Source organism: Podarcis cretensis (assembly GCF_951804945.1).
Source record: "Podarcis cretensis genome assembly, chromosome: 1".
Classification (NCBI taxonomy): Eukaryota; Metazoa; Chordata; class Lepidosauria; order Squamata; family Lacertidae; genus Podarcis; species Podarcis cretensis.
The window spans coordinates 51,507,972-51,523,976 of NC_137170.1; the positions used below are offsets into that span (position 1 = coordinate 51,507,972).

The window sequence follows — 16,005 nt, forward strand, 5'->3', positions numbered from 1 at the left end:
TTAATGGTGGTCCTTGCAGGGGTCAGATGCATGGCTTGTAACGACCAGAAGCCATGCATTTGGTATGGTGGGACCAATCCTGTGGAACTTCTTCCTGGGTGACATTAGACAGGCCCTCTTCCTGCTTGACTTCAGGTGCTTGACAAGGACTTTCATGTTTCAGCAGGCATTTTAAGGTAGCTTTCTGTTTGTAGGATGGATTTTAATTGTCTGTGTTCTTTGTACGGCACTTTTTAAACATTTTATGTACACCACTGAGAAATTATTAATATCAAATGGTTTATAAATACCAAAATATCTATATCTATGGATTGTTTGCACATTGCTTGTCACAAGCAATGTCACTGTGTCATTAGTTTTAGGAAAATTACCTATAGATGAAGGGGCTCTTCCTTCTCATCACTTGGGGTGCTTAGGGCTCTGGGAAGTGAATTAAAGTTGCACTCTCATTTTCCACCAGCAGGGGCTGGGAAAGACAGCTCGATTCCCACCTTTCAGTGGTGGCAACAGGAGCTCCACCAGCTCTAATGAAGCAGGAGCAATAGTATGCAACAGCCTTTGCCAACCTGGTGCCCTCCATATTTTCTGGGATCTATGGATAAAGGGCAGAATACTAATACTAATAATAATACTAATAATAATAATGTTTTGAATGACAACATCAGTATGGCTGTGTTGACTGGAGCTGATGGGAAGCAGTCAATTTTTCAAGAATTATCTTGTTTTAATAGTATTTTATGTTTTATTATATTAGTGTATATTGTTGTACACTGCCTTGCAAGATGGTATATAAATACACACACACACACATACATATATATAAGTAATTTCACATTTGAGGTTTTTAAGAACTCCTGGCATGGGCGTTGCCAGGATTTTTGTTAGAGGGGTAAGGACTTTTGTGGGAGGGTAGAAGCGACATGTTTGACCAAACTGCGGGAGGCAGTGGAAGACAGGAATGCCTGGCGTGCTCTGGTCCATGGGGTCACGAAGAGTCGGACACGACTAAACAACAACAACAGAAGCGACATGATTGGTGGCTTCTGCTTCTGGCGTATTGTGGTTTTTTTAATTAATTAATCTCACTGTTATAAGCAACATGGTCCTCGAATTCTTTTTTTAAACATCCCCGATTGCCTCGTTTCGCGTTTGTGTGGGCGTGTGCATGGGTTTGTGTCAACATCTGTTCCCGTTTGGGCAAGACTTTCATTGTCTTGCTTTTAATAACTTCCTTGCCTCTGCTGTTTATCACGATCCACGCCGACATCTTCGTGCATTCGGTGGCCCCTTTCCCGATCTGCTGTATACTGTATACAGTACTTTATTGTTATTATTGTTGCTGTTATTTTGCATACCCTTTGTGATCGTTGCAGGAAAACCATTTCCGCGATCTCTCCAGGGACTTCCACTCCCTCTAGTGGCTCTTCAAAAATAACAGTAAAACACCCAGCCATTTCGCGACTGTCCCATTTCTAAGCAAAATCTCCCTCGGGGAGGGGTGGGGAGGGAAACCCGCCCCCCGCCCCCCCCCCGCTTAGTCAAGAGGTCACAAAGTTCAAGGGAATTTCTCAAGAGCCAATAGGCGAGATGGGCACCAGCAGCTTCGGTTGCCGATACTGAGCATGCTCGGGGGAGGTGGAGCATGCTCACTCCCTCTTTCCAAGGTACGGATGCCGAGCAAGGGAGCCTCGGCGCGGATAGGGAGCAAAGCCATGGAGGGTGGAAGGAAGCGGCGGAGCTGGCAGAGCGCCTCTTACCCGCTGCTGCTGCTGCTGAGTCTCGCCCCTGAGCTCGTCCTGCCGGTCGCCCAGGCTCGGAGCCTCCGCTTTGTTACCTTGGTGAGCAGGAGGAAAGGGAGGCAAGACGAGAAAGAAAGGGATTAAGGGGGGGGCGATCTTTTGGGGGGGTTGCCACGTGACAGAAGGCTTCCCAAGCCCCAAATGGCCAGCAAGGAAAGGGAGGAAAATCTCGATCGGCCCTTTTTAAAACAACAACACACCCATGAAATTCGTGTTGAAAACAAGTGGCTTTTCTTCGCTGCAGGTTGCGCTTTGCAATCGAAGCCGAGATCGCGATTTCTCCGTTAAGAAAATAATCGAAAATTGCAAGGGTTTGGGTTTAATCATCATCATCATCATCATCATCGCCCTAAGTGTTGGTATAGCAGGAGCCAGGGAGCAACCCCCCCCCCCACGTTCTTTCCTTGCTGCGTATCTCCCAGCGCCTTCGGCTATCTCGAGAGCCAGCTGCAGGGCTTGACAGCAACCTCGCCTCGCTTCAGGGTTGGGGTGGAGCAGGAGCCCTAGTGATCTCTGGCCCGAGGCAAAATGCATAGGAATTGGGCAAACAGGAGAGGTAGAGCACGCCAGCACCTGCTGTCTAACGGTGAACTATTTTGGTTTTCAGTTATACCGCCACGGAGACCGCTCTCCTGTGAAGGCATACCCCCGAGATCCCTATCAGGAAAGCGCCTGGCCTCAGGGATTTGGGCAACTTTCTCAGGTGGGTATCTCAGAAAAAGCGACCTGTGGGAAACTTTGAACCCCAAGGAATCCCATTTCCCAACAGGAGAATGCAGAACTATTTTCTTTGAAGAAGAAATTGTGTCAAAACATGGCATGTTATTATTTGTGGTGGTGGTGGGGTAATTCTCCATGCAGCTCCAGTCTGAGGTTTCCTCTTTTGCTGCTGCTGCTGCTGTTCCTCTTGGGAGCTATTTTTAGTTCTGCTTTCCTTTTCTCTTTCCTACCCCAGGGAAATGACAGTGCCTTTTAAAATCAGATAAAGCAATAACTTTATTTAAAAGACAACAGTTTTCCCTGTTGTTGTTTTTATAAAAGCAACATATGTATAGCTTACAAACCTGCAAAACATGTTGCGGGGGAGGCGGAGGACTGTGTCATTCATTTCAGAACAGATTTTGGTTAACATTTCCTGTGTCAGCAGTGGTCAAGCTGTAACTATTTGTTCTCATTTTCGTTGGTGTGTGGTTGTGCAAGCAAGCACAAAAACCTGCTTTGCTGTTAATTTGTCGCTGTTGATACGCGTAGGAAGGAATGCAGCAGCAGTGGGACCTTGGTCAAGTGCTTCGAAGCCGTTATCATGGATTCCTCAATTCCTCATACAATAGACAAGAGGTTGGTGCATTGTCGCAAATTGCTAGAGGTATCATGACCATGCAGTGTTCTCTTTGCCCTCCTTCCTGTATTAAAATCTCTTTCCTCTCTCTTTCTAAGTAAGTGGCTGAGGAAAATAATGGAACAACATGAAAGCCTGTTCTTTCAAATGGCATCTTCCATGTAAACAGTTTGTCAAATCCCTGCTTGGGTTAAAATAGTAAAGGAACAATAAACAATTGCTGACCAGGACAGTGACGTAAAGGAAAGTAAAAGGAATAAGAAGATGGCATGTGAGATGGACTGAACTTTGTTTGGTCAAACAGGCCACTCAAGACAAAGGGAATCGCCTGGGACACAATAAGAGACTGGGGTACTTGATAAGAGTATAGATCAGATGATTTTCTCCTGCTCTCATGCCAGTGGATGGACATGTTTGAGTGTGTTTGTTGAAAAATCTCTTGAGAACTGTCAGGAGTTCTCTGGTGAGTTGGCCTGTAGTTTTCCACTGCCTTTTCTCAGTGATGAAAGCAGATAATGGAAGGCATGGCCCATGAACCAAATTCAGGTAAATACAACAGTAAGAACATCTCCCAAACCCTGTGATGCACTTCAGCTGTCAAGCAGGAATTTATGACGTCTGGCTTGCCTTGCCACATGCACAAAAACCTGCCCAACTGGATTGTTAACCACCTTCTGGGTGTTTTTATTTAACTTTGTCTCAGTGCCACTCAGTAAAGTTTTAAATGTGCATAAAGGACAATATGAAATGGAGTGATAGGCCTATTTTATTCCTGTTAGGAACATTGTTTTTATTTATTTCTACATTTATATCCCACCTTTTCCTCCAAGGAGCTCCAGGTGGCATACACAGTTCTCCTTCCCCGTTTTATCTTCACAACAGCTGTGTGAGGTAGGCTAGGCGGAGGGACAGCGACTCACCCCAGATCACCCAGGGAGCTGCCTGGCCGAGTGGGGATTTGAATCCTGGTCTCTCAGGTCCTAGTCTGGCAGTCCTAAGTATGGCACCGCTGGTGTGGTGTTATAGCATAGAATGACTGTTCTACAGCAGCATATATTAGACAGTGTTCTTCCTATTCAACAGCTTCTTGTAGGCCCTCAAATTTTCCACCGAAAGCTACAATTTAAATGATGATGAAAGCTCTTCAGGAACATTTTTATTAGCCTTTGTGCCCATCCTGTTAGAGCTCAACCTAGGTAGGCAACAGCAGTACTGCTTTGGGGATTTCTTCCTGTGTCAGTTTCCAAGCTAAGTGCTGCTTCATGCGATGGGCCCTGCAGTTCTACCATGGTCAACTGTGGGCTCTCTTGTGAGACCTCCAGGAGATCTGCATGCCTGGAAACACAGTTCTAGAAACTGTGATTGGCTGAGGCTTCCAGAAGTCTGCTTAGCACACCTAAAGAGCTCCACTAATGCTCTTTAGGTGTGTCTAAAACACAATCAATTCTTGTTGCAAGTGGGGTAATTGCTCTTTGGGTGCAATGTGTGAAGTGGCAACGAGACAGAGAACTGAAAGCCATCTCAACTCAGCCTGGCCACAGGTCACCCCCCATTTATCCGCCTGCTGGCCCAGCCCAGGATGAATTCAGAGTAGGAGCCCTGCTTCTGTTGCCTTCGCTGCTCATGCCTTCTAAGGTGATGCCCTGCCAGTCTGGGTATGCTGCATGTAACTTGCACATATTGCAGAGAGGACGTTTTCAAGCCCCACGTCTTTGTTCCCTTGCCTGCATTAGAGTCATTGCTGACTTAGTGGCTGCACCTGGAAATACAGCAGTAGTGGCAACTGAAGGAGGTGTCAGAGGGGAAGTTGCAGAGGGTTTTCTCTTGTGACATGCAGCTTGGGCTTGCTCTGGAGCAATTTGCTCTCCAGGCATCTATTCTTTCTTGGTGAAACAGCATGGTCAAGTGACTTCTATGGGGCTTGAAGGCAAGAGTCCTGGCTCTTGTACATGGGAGTAGGATTGAACAGCTGTTGAGGCCTGAAAATTGTACATTGTTTTAAATTTGGCTGTAAGTCGCTTTGGGTTGCCTTGGGCAAGATAAAGCAACCAACAAATGTAAATGAATGAATGAACCAGCACTCTATCTCATATGCCTTTTAGAGTGGATATATCGACAAGCAGCACTTTTCTAGTTGCTGCTGAACTTCCTGGAAAAGCCTGTGTCACAGCTGGTCTGATTCAGCCCATTCCTCTCAGAGCTGGAGACTAAATCTAACCCAAGCACCTCACAGCTTCCACTATCTGTTGCTTATCTGCAGGTAGCTCAGCTTGCTATCTTTTTGGAAGACTAATGAAAAAAACGTAATATACTGTGTGCTGACAGTTGTCTTTTTAAAAGACTGCGCCAAGCCCACGGAACTCATTTGAGAGCAGACCAAAATATGTGGAGTAAAGGTTCGCATTCTGAAATGCTTCAGGGAATAACAACATCAGGTGCCTGTTGAAAACAAAGACTAGTTAAAGAAACAGGGATAAATTAAGGGATTGGGAATTATCTCAAAGGGTGCTTATTTCCACACTGTTTGATTACATTATGTGTTCTTAAGTCCTAGGCTATGACATACACTCCCTTCTTAGAACTCAAGTTGTTTATTTGCATAAGTGAAGATTCAAGTGGAATATCCTGTTTGGAGGGAGCCGATTTATTTTGCCCTGCAGGTTTTGTGCTGTCATAGACACACTCCTGTTAGTGACTTGCCCACCGGGGGCATTGAAGCATTAAATTCCTTGTGGAGAATGATACATAGAGGCACATCTGTAGGGCTTTAAGATAGGGGTTACAGACAACATATCTGATTTCCACAGACAACATATGCAGGCTTCTTCAGTCTGTGCCAGTTCCCCTTCATTCCATATGTCCTTTAGATAATTAGGGGACCACTATATGATCTGTCCTTGTAGCTAGCCTAGAACAACACTTTGCATTTTCAAGCCATGATACAACAGCACTCAACTCAGCATTCAGCGTGGGTGGCCTGTAGCCTTGGAAAGTGACACACACATAACTCAAGGCTAGAACATCTGTGTTTTGGATTTGTGAAGTTCCATTGCCATTTCTGTAGCTTCCCTAACCACAGCTATGCTCGATTTTCTAGCTCATCTGCTACCTCTACTTTACTTTCCCTCCCAAGCTCCCATTCTATTTCCTTGCTTTCTATAGCAGCTCAGATATTCAGAATAGCAATGCGTATCAAATTGTTCTTTGATCAGACTCTGTTGGGACCTGTTTATTGCCGGCTTCCTCACTATGTCTCTTGTTAAGAGCATGTCTAAATCAGATCAGCACCGCAGCAGAACCATGAACATAAATGACCTTCTGTATTTGATGCTATGCTCTGGCAGATCTACATACGCAGCACAGATTTTGATCGGACCCTGATGAGTGCCGAGGCCAATCTGGCAGGACTGTACCCTCCAGAAGGGTGGCAAGTGTTCAACCCCAATATTTCTTGGCAGCCTATTCCTGTCCACACAGTACCTGACTCAGCAGAGCATGTAAGTCACTTTCAGACCTAAGTACCAGTAGACTGGACCTTCTTGCATAAAAACACTTCTCTCTCTCTCTCTCTCTTCAATTGTTTTCATCTACCCTGAATGCTACCATTCCACTTCTTCATCCTGACTCCTTAGCGATTCCTGTTTTGGAGCAAGTTGCATTTCTCAGGCCCCATTTCACCTGTCTGGAGGCAGGCAGCCTCTCTTAGAAGTACCACTTTGCTTTCAGCAACTAGCCCATTAACAAGCAGACGCAACAGTTAGCATTGCTTGTAAAGATGGATTCACGGTCAAATGATCCTCTTAGTGAACATCTCTGTTTTGCCTCTGTCCAGCTCCTGAAGTTTCCATTATCTCCCTGTCCCCGCTACGAACAGCTGCAAAATGAGACCCGGCAGACAGCAGAGTATGTGAATAAGACCATCCAGTACATGGTATGTCAAGTTTGATGTACTTCTCTATCTCTTTATACAATGGTGGTGGCAAGGAGAGATGGAAGAGCTGACTGTCCTTTGCTCCTGCAGGGATTTCTAGAGATGGTGGCAAACAAGACGGGAATTCAGGATGTCTCCCTCGAGTCTGTCTGGAGTGTATATGACACACTCTTCTGTGAGGTGAGCTGGCCACCTGTAGACATTAGTCATTTGCCCTACAATCCATTTAAAATTCTTAACCTGGGTAGTATCAGAAGCTGTCTGTGCTCTTGGCTCTAGAACCCAGGCTCAGGGGCCAAATGCGGCCCTCAAGGCCTTTTCAGCAGCCCTTGGCAACATGAGACACCCCACCCAGCAGCCCTTGCACTGCCAGATGAGGAGGTGTGAGGGCTCTGACAGGGTCCTGGAGTCTTCCTGTCTCCTTCCCAAAGCCTAGTTAGTACTTTCCTAGCTTTCGGGAGGAGTTGGGAGGGCTCTGGGACCTTGCCAGAGCCTTGTGCCTCCTTCCCAAAGTCTGGTGCCTTGGTTAGCCGGCAGTATGAGGACTGGGGGTGGTGGTGTCAAATTTGGCCTCGCTTCTCCCCCCCACCAACGGGTGCAACAAAGTCGTGTGTGGCCCACAGGTTCCATGCTAAACTACTCTTGTGACCCACTTGGTATGAAAAGTTGGACCGCCCTACTCTAGGCCACATTCTCTCTCCTCAGGCTACACCTCTTGCTACCCTTGGCTCTGCACCTTCCTTGAGTGTTTTTGCTTGCTTGGAGGATGCAGAGCTAGCTGTATGTGTGTGTGTTTGTGTATAGAAAGCTCTGGTCTCTGTGTGGCTGTAACATAGCCAGCTGCACAAAAGAAAGAGTCGCATCTGTTGTTCCGCCCACTTTTTGCCTTTGTCCTCACCCACCACTGACATGTGACCACCCAAACAAATTAACAAACAGCCTCCCCCCAACCCCAACGATTTTAAAAACTGGGAGGGGGCAAAAGGCCTTAGTGGGCACCAAGGGAGGTGCCCACTACACTAGGGGCTCCATTTCTGGCAGGCCCTTCCACATGGCCCTAATTGTGGTCTAGGGATGTAGGTGGCATTGTGGTCTAAACCACTGAGCCTCACGGGCTTGCCGATCAGAAGGTTGGCGGTTCGAATCTGCACAACGGAGTGAGCTTGTGTTGCTCTGTCCCAGCTCCTGCCAACCTATCAGTTCAAAAGCATGCCAGTGCAAGTAGATAAATAGGTATCTCTGTGGTGGGAAGCTAAATGGCGTTTCCGTGTGCTCTGGCTTCTGTCACGGTGTCCCATCGCGCCAGCAGTGGTTTAGTCATGCTGGCCACATGACCTGGAAAGCTGTCTGTGGACAAACGCTGGCTCCCTCGACCTGAAAGCGAGATGAGCGCCACATCCCATAGTCACCTTTGACTGGACTTAAACGTCCAGGAGTACTTTACCTTTACTTAATTGTGCTCTAGTGGGAAAACTGCATTGAGAAGTGAGATGATTGCAAGAGAACAGAGCAGATTTGAAGCTTCCTTCCGACACAATTTCTGTTCACAGAAATTCTTTTCTGTGGGAAAGGCTTATCCTGTCTACTTTAGAGTCTGCCACAGATGTGCGAAGAAGCTTCCCTTGTCAAGTTGAGAAACAGGTGTTAGTGCAACGTTAAAATTTGCATAATCAGTTTTTACTTAAAAGTGTAAGCATCACAGTCAGACACGTTAGACCTGAAACTCCATGCAAGTAATAATGAATATTGTGTCACTTGGCTAAGTAGATTAATCTGCTTATTGTGAAGGAAAGCTTGGGAGTTTACAAAATGAAGGCTACCGGAGGCTGTTAGGAAAGCACAGTTCCTTCCTCTGCATCCCCAACCCTTGAGCACACCAAAGATTTGAAAGCAAAGTATTTTCTCTTCATGAATTCTGATCATAATGACTGTTGAGTTTTGATCCAAACAGCATTGCTGTACAAATGCATCTGTGGTCCTGGGTTGAGGCATTTAAGTTCAGAGGGCAAAGATTTGCCTTAGATCATAGGGCAAGCTCATTCCAGACCGGCTGCCATAACTCGGGGGGGGGGGTATTCTTGTTCGCCTAGTTTGTATCTCTGAGTGGCCTCTCTCTTTCTTGCGACATCTTTCCAGAAAACACACAAAAAACATCTTCCCGACTGGGTAACTCTCAATGTGATGACTCAGCTGAAGCAGCTGAAAGATTTCAGCTTCGAATTCCTCTTTGGGATCCACAAACGGGTGGAAAAAGCTCGTTTGCAGGGTGGTAAGTGAAAGAACATGGAAGGCAGGTTGGGAAGGAGTGGAGGAACATTCACTCACTGGTCAAGAACTAGGTTCTGATAGTTTGTTCTGTTTCTGCAGGGGTCCTTCTGTCTCAAATAAGGAAAAACCTTACTCTTGCTGCAAATGCCTCCACACCTCGCCACTTCAAAATGCTAATGTACTCAGCAGTAAGTTTGTTTCTCTGTGCTTGCCTTCTCCTTATTACCATCTTGTGAACAAAAAAACCCCAGCTGCAGCTTCCAGCAGAGTTTCTCCTGCTCTGTGAAAGGAATAAGCAAATTAGCACTTCTGTCTCTTTGCAGCAACTATGGATGCTACAAAAAAAAAACTCCAGATGCTTTCACAAGCAACAGAGAACTTTGTCACTTAGCCTCTCCTTGTAGCGCAGTTCCAAATGTCCCGCTTAGTTTATTTATTTACTTACTAAATGTGTTAGTCGCTTTATCTTGTCCAGGGCAACCCAAAGCTACTTACAAACAAACAGGGTGTTGAAATAGGTGCCAGCCTTTTTTTCCATGGTCCTGGAGCCCCTTTCTTAGTCTTCCTACCAGCCCCTTGGGAATCTCTGCCAATCTGCCTTCTTCTGAAATGTGGTTTTAAGTCCCCTTCCATATGCACAAAGATGTTCACATTTTTCTTCCTCTTTCTCAGCATGACACCACCCTTGTGGCACTGCAGATGGCTCTGGATGTTTACAGCGGGAGGCAACCACCATATGCCTCGTGTCATATATTTGAGCTGTATCAAGAGGATGATGGGTGAGGGCTTCATGAAGCATATCAATCAAAGGAAATAGTATTCAGAGGCAATAATCTATCAGCCTGCTGTACCTTAACTTTTGTCCACACATTCACAGGAGATGAAATGAGGTAAAAATAAGACTTGCAATCTTAAGATGAAGAAGGGTTTATACTTCTCTCCGCTGTGCTGATGGAGTTACCAGTGAATATATTAGTAAAGCCTTACATCTGATATGACTGTGATAGAATTATAAGCAGGAGTATCAACAGTACTTTTATGCATCTCTGAATTTAAGAACACCTGACAAAGCACATATAGTATATTCCTGTTAACAGTCCTGTTTGTAACCCAAGGTACCACTGTACTTTTATGAGTTATTTGTAACTAACATCCAGTCTACTTTTTAGTTTTTGCCCCTTGCTCAAAAACAAGGAGGGACAACCCAGCATTTGTTAATTTCTAGCATTCCTCATGCATCTTAGGGTGGAAGGGGGTTGTATGCTGATTCAGGGCTTGATTCCAGGAGAAAACATGATACAGTGGTGCCCCGCAAGACGAATGCCTCGCAAGACGAAAAACCCGCTAGACGAAAGGGTTTTCCGTTTTTCAAGGCGCTTCGCAAGACGAATTTCCCTATGGGCTTGCTTCACAAGACGAAAACGTCTTGCGAGTCTTTTCCCTCCCCCCCCCTTTTTCTAAGCCGCTAAGCCACTAATAGGGATGCTTCGCAAGACGAAAAAAACGCTAGACGAAGAGACTCGCGGAACGGATTATTTTCGTCTTGCGAGGCACCATTATATGAAGACGAGGGCAAATAATCAGAATCTCAGTTCCTCTCTTCCCTGTTTTGCTCCTAGTAACTTTTCAGTGGAGATGTTCTTTCGGAATGAGAGTGGGAAGGAGCCTTACCCAGTGCAGCTGCCTGGCTGCACACAGCGTTGTCCCCTGCTGAATTTCCTGCAACTCACCGAGCCTGTTACTCCACAGGACTGGAAACAAGAATGTCAGATAGCAAGCGCCATAAAAGACACAGGTGAGTGGAGGCTGTTCCAGTAGATAAGCCAAAGGAGGACTGAAGTGATTTCAAGTGCCATAAGCAAAAAAATTTCCCATTTCACCCTCTGCAGAACTTATTGTGGTTTTGGCTGTCTGTGGATCCATCCTCTTCCTGCTTATTATCCTGCTCCTGACAGTACTCTTGCGTTCCAAGTCCCAGCCTCCTGGCTACCGGCACGTTTCCAATGAAGGAGAGGAACAGCCTTGACATTTGCTCCAGCCCCTCCTGAGGCAGCAGGAGAGCACGGTGCTGACTCTAGAGACAAGAGGGGCTTCTTTCAGTGACTAAGGGTCTTCTTCATTTGTCCTGATTGCTGCTTCTAAGCCAAAAGGCCCAGACTCTGTGGTGGAGCTGTTGTGACTATCAGATGCAGTCGAGCTGCCAAGCGAATAATACAGTCATGAACTAGGAGTGAAATGCAAGCATGATTTGGGGTTGCTGTTTGCCAGTACGTGACTGGTTCTATCAAGGACCCCGTCTTGCTTCTTTTGAACACAATATGCTGAAGTCTCTGCTACTGGTGCAGAATGGGCAGCCTTCCGAAATGAAACCTGCTGCTCCTCAGAAAGCCTTGCTTCCACTTGGCAGTTGTTACTTGAACCTCCCTGAACTGTGGGAAAGGGGCCTGGTGCTATAACTGCCTTCTCCAGCTGAGTTATTAACTGGGAATCAAACCACTGCCTCTCTGTCTTACGTACTTGGCTCTTAGCCACTGGGTCCATACAGAAGGATAAGGTTGGGGCTGGACCCAATCTTATATAACAGAGGAAAAAATGACTTTCTCAAAAGCAGCCTTCTTCCCATTTGTCACTGACTACAGAAATTCAGTAAGTGGAACGCAGTACACTTCTTCTGTCTCCCCACTATTTTCAGCCTCAACGTATTCTTACAAAGCAGTGCAGCCTTGTGTTTAGTGGGAAGTGAACTAGCGGAATTTAGAAGTGCTTATTAGCAAAGGCCTGGCTAGAATCATTCTTTAAATGCCCTATATCATGCACAATATTCTGGACCAGCAGAGATTCAAAGAAAATCTGCTGTATTAAAAACAAAGGTAAGTCTCTGAGGCAGAAAAAGATGCAAACATAGCTAAGTATGTTGCCCTATAGAAAGAATCTTTGTGTATCAAGTGTAGCATGAGAATTTCACAGTAAGGATCTGCAGCTTTTGTGGAAAATCCTCCTATCATGCCACACTTTATAGATGACGGCATACATATTCTTTCTAATACATCTTCAAGCACTTTCTCATCATGCATGTTATATCTGACATGCAAAGAACACAAAAATAAGCATCTCTGCTGTTCTAAAAACACAAAGAAATTAAGAACACTCACAGCTGCACACAAATGTCTTGGGCACAAACAAGAAGACAAAGAGCAAGCCCAGACCCAGTCTTGAACAGAAGTGCTTCTGAGCATATACAGAATGTGTTTCCTTCATGTTTGAAAAACTACACATTACCTGCTCTCTACATACACTAGGGAATAAGAGTCCAAGCATGATTGCAAACACAGGCATGAGTTCCCCAGCATACTTTGCAATCAAATAACACAGTCCTCCTCTCCAAAAAACTGAACACACTCTTTGCTTTTCTCTCCTCCCCGCTGCTTCCCATCCCCTTTCAGACATAGCTGCTCAAAACAAGGAACAAGTGTTCTCTCTGCACATTTCTCTGTCCTGCTCCCATAGGCAGGAAAGCCTCATTCCTTCGTCTTCACCCAGGGCTCAGTCCAGGAAATCTAAGGCCAAATCCAGAAAACAGTGTCTTTCCTTTCCCTCCTTAAAAGTAGCCCATGCTGGTTTTTCTCCCCACCTTTCTCAAGTGCAGCAACTGAATTCTTCAGAAAAGAATCAGAGGCTTGAAAAGAACAAGAGGTGCTTAATAAGAACTTCACTTGTTTGGTGTTTTCCCTTGGATGCAGAGAGGAAGCCAGGATTTTTAAATATGGGAGCTGGATGAGAAAGCAGCTCTGCTAAGTGGGAAGAGTTAGTTACTGGGAGAACAGCAATGAATATTTAAAATGGCCAGTCCTATTTTTTTTTTAATGAAAAAAGGGCCAGTACTCACCATGAAGTTCTTACAGTAAGTGCCACACTTTTAACATTTGGGGGCGGGGGGAGGTGCCGGCACTGCGTATCCTTGAGTACCCCTAGGAAAAAACCACTGGAAATAACAGACATATCTAAGCAGGGGATTGTGGGGAGCTGGCAGTCCTAATCTTTCCCCCAGAAAGATGTGCTGCTCATTCTGAGGCTTCAGCACATGCATTAAAATAAAGACAGAGTATTCCTGTCCCTCGCTACATTACCCATCTTCCTAGTAATCATATTTATTGATGCTTCCATTGCAGCTAGCACTACATAAGAACCACCCTCCTAGGTAAGGCCAAAGTTTCATCACAGTGGCCAATCAGGTGCCTATGGGAAGCCTACAAACAGGACCTGAGCGCAACAGCACTCTCCACACTTGTGATGCCCAACAACTACTTTCAGAGACATACTGCCTCCAACAATGGAGGTGGAACATAGTCCCCATGAATTGGTCTTTCAAAGTCACCCAAAGCCACTTTCTGCACTGCAGCTTCTCACTGTTGATAAGAGACCTGAAGAGTTCTGGGTTGACAAAGTCCGTTATATTCTTGCAGAGAAGCTGGTAAAATGTGGCCTGGATGAGTTAATTGGTTAGGGGGATTTGCAGAGGAAGGGGGTACCTGGGTGTCATCCCTGGGGGGGGGTGACATCGCGCCCCCCTGGGATGCTTGCCCCACCCCCACGGGCAGCTAGCCCTCCCCCCGAGTGCACAGCATGTGTGCCGCTCCAGGTGCCAGAGCAGCTAGCTCCGTCTCTGATTTGTAGCTGATTGACTGGCCAAACCCAAAGAGTGTTCACTAATGGTTCCTCACCTTCCTGGATAAAAGTGACGAGTGGGGTGCTGCAAGGTTCTGTCCTGAGCCTGTTGTTATTCAATGTCTTTCTAAACTTGGATAAAGGCAGGACTGTTTGTCAACTGGAGCTCGCCGGAATTCAATTCCAGCACCTCTCAGGTGGGCGCCATTGCCATTATAAGAGAAGAAGGGAGGCGTTCATAGTGAGTTCTGGCACCTTTACCCAGAAAAATAGCACTATATAAAGGTATGCTCATCAAATTTGCAGATGACACCAAACTGGGAGGGGTAGCTAATGCCACAGAAGACAGAATCAGGATTCAACATGACCTTAACAAATTGGAGAACGGGGGTCAAAGCTAAGAAAATTAATTTCAATAGGGACCAAGGTAAAGTTCTGCACTTAGGCAGGAATAACCAATGGGGGACACCTGGCTTGCCAGTAGAAAGTGAACTCAGGGTCTTAGTGGACCACAACCTTAACATGAGTCAGCAGTGTGATGCAGCAGCCAAAAAAAAGCTAATGCTATTCTACGCTGCATCAACAGAAGTATAGTGCCCAGATCAAGGGAAATAGTATTCTGTCTTAGTCGTACCACACCTGGAGTGCTGTGTCCAGTTCTGGGCACTACAATTTAAGAAGGATATTGACAAGCAGCAACATATGCAGAGGAAGGTGACCAAGATGATCTAGGGATGAGAGGAGATATGATAGCCATCTTCAGATATCTAAAGGGCTGTCACATGGAAGACGGAACAGTCTTGTTCTCTCCTGCTCCAGAGTGTAGGACCAGAACCAATGGATTCAAGTTACATGAAAGAAGATTCCAGCTAAACAACCAGAACTTTCTGACAGCAAGAGCTGTTCAACAGTGGAACAAACTTGCTCAGAAGGTGCACCTTCCTTGGAGGTTGTTAAGCAGATGTTGAATGGTCATCTGTTATCGATGCTTTGATTGAGATTTCTGCATTGCAGGGGGTTGGACTAGATGACCCTCAGAGTCCCTTCCAACTCTACAATTTTATGATTCTATGAACCTGCATATATTGCATACATCTGGCAACACGTCGTGCAATATAATTCTGCAAAAAAGGGGGGGGGGAATGGCCAACTCGGTTTGCAGCTGTCAGCATCTATATTTTCCCCATTGCTGATCACCCAACTGCATGGCATGGTTCCTGCAGGGCAGGATGCAAACACAGAGCCAAATGAAGTCCAGCACAATTGGTTGATTACTATTACATGTATTTCCTGCAAGCCAGGTAAAAAATCAAGAGGGGCAAGATTTAAAGTTGTCTGCTTTGGTACAAATTGAGGGCATAGAAGGTTTCTGTGATTTATTGTTTGAGTCTCTGATTGTTGTCTTTGTAATTCACTTGGATAATTTTCTTAGCCTCCCCCTCCCCCCCCCCATTAAAATCCAAGTGGAGAAAATCAAGACTGGACTCTTGTTCTTTCTTCCTGAGCAGGTTTTAGAGCTGGACCAAAGGGGGGGGGGGCAATTGCAAAATACATCTTTTTGCATCATGGATCCTAGTGAGAAAACATTCCCCCCCCCCAAGGGAAAACCTGCCTTTATGAAAGTTGTCTGTAGGTATTACACTTTATTTTACTGTTTCCATATGTAAATTGAAATATTTATAGGAGTGAGTTTATAGGGTTCTACCTACTCTGCACATTTATATCTGGTGTGCAGTTGGAACATCTTGAAACTGCTTCTTTTTAAGGAATCAATCTTGAGCATATGGAAGTTGAAGCATGGGAGGAGATTACGAGGTGAGTTGAGCAGATTTTCAACCAAGTTTGCAAAGATGGGGCTCCTGAACCTTTTTCTTCCTGCTATGGTTATTATTCTTTGATTCCTGCCCAATAACACTTTAAATTGTCCACAATATTTCCCCTTCTTTTGTTCCATAGCTCTTACCAGAGGGTGGGGGAGGCGGGATCTAAAAGGCCTGGTTCTT

General features: G+C 45.6%; 1 protein-coding gene across 1 annotated transcript; it reads left to right on the plus strand.

Annotated features, from left to right (window-relative positions):
• The first annotated feature begins 1,564 nt into the window (after window positions 1-1,564).
• ACP2 (acid phosphatase 2, lysosomal) lies at window positions 1,565-15,479 on the plus strand. Its single transcript, XM_079946677.1, has 11 exons — window positions 1,565-1,838; window positions 2,407-2,502; window positions 3,051-3,137; window positions 6,483-6,635; window positions 6,971-7,069; window positions 7,160-7,249; window positions 9,206-9,338; window positions 9,437-9,525; window positions 10,010-10,116; window positions 10,957-11,132; window positions 11,227-15,479. Exons 1-11 carry the CDS (start codon window positions 1,623-1,625, stop codon window positions 11,361-11,363), a joined length of 1,383 nt encoding a protein of 460 aa, XP_079802803.1. The 5' UTR covers window positions 1,565-1,622; the 3' UTR covers window positions 11,364-15,479.
• Window positions 15,480-16,005: the final 526 nt, after the last annotated feature.

Coding starts and splice junctions, on each gene's coding strand:
- ACP2 (XM_079946677.1), top strand. CDS start 1,623: ATGCTCGGGGGAGGTGGAGCATGCTCACTCCCTCTTTCCAAGGTACGG. Junction 7,070..7,159: donor ATAAGACCATCCAGTACATG/GTATGTCAAGTT, acceptor TTGCTCCTGCAG/GGATTTCTAGAGATGGTGGC. Junction 7,250..9,205: donor ATGACACACTCTTCTGTGAG/GTGAGCTGGCCA, acceptor ACATCTTTCCAG/AAAACACACAAAAAACATCT.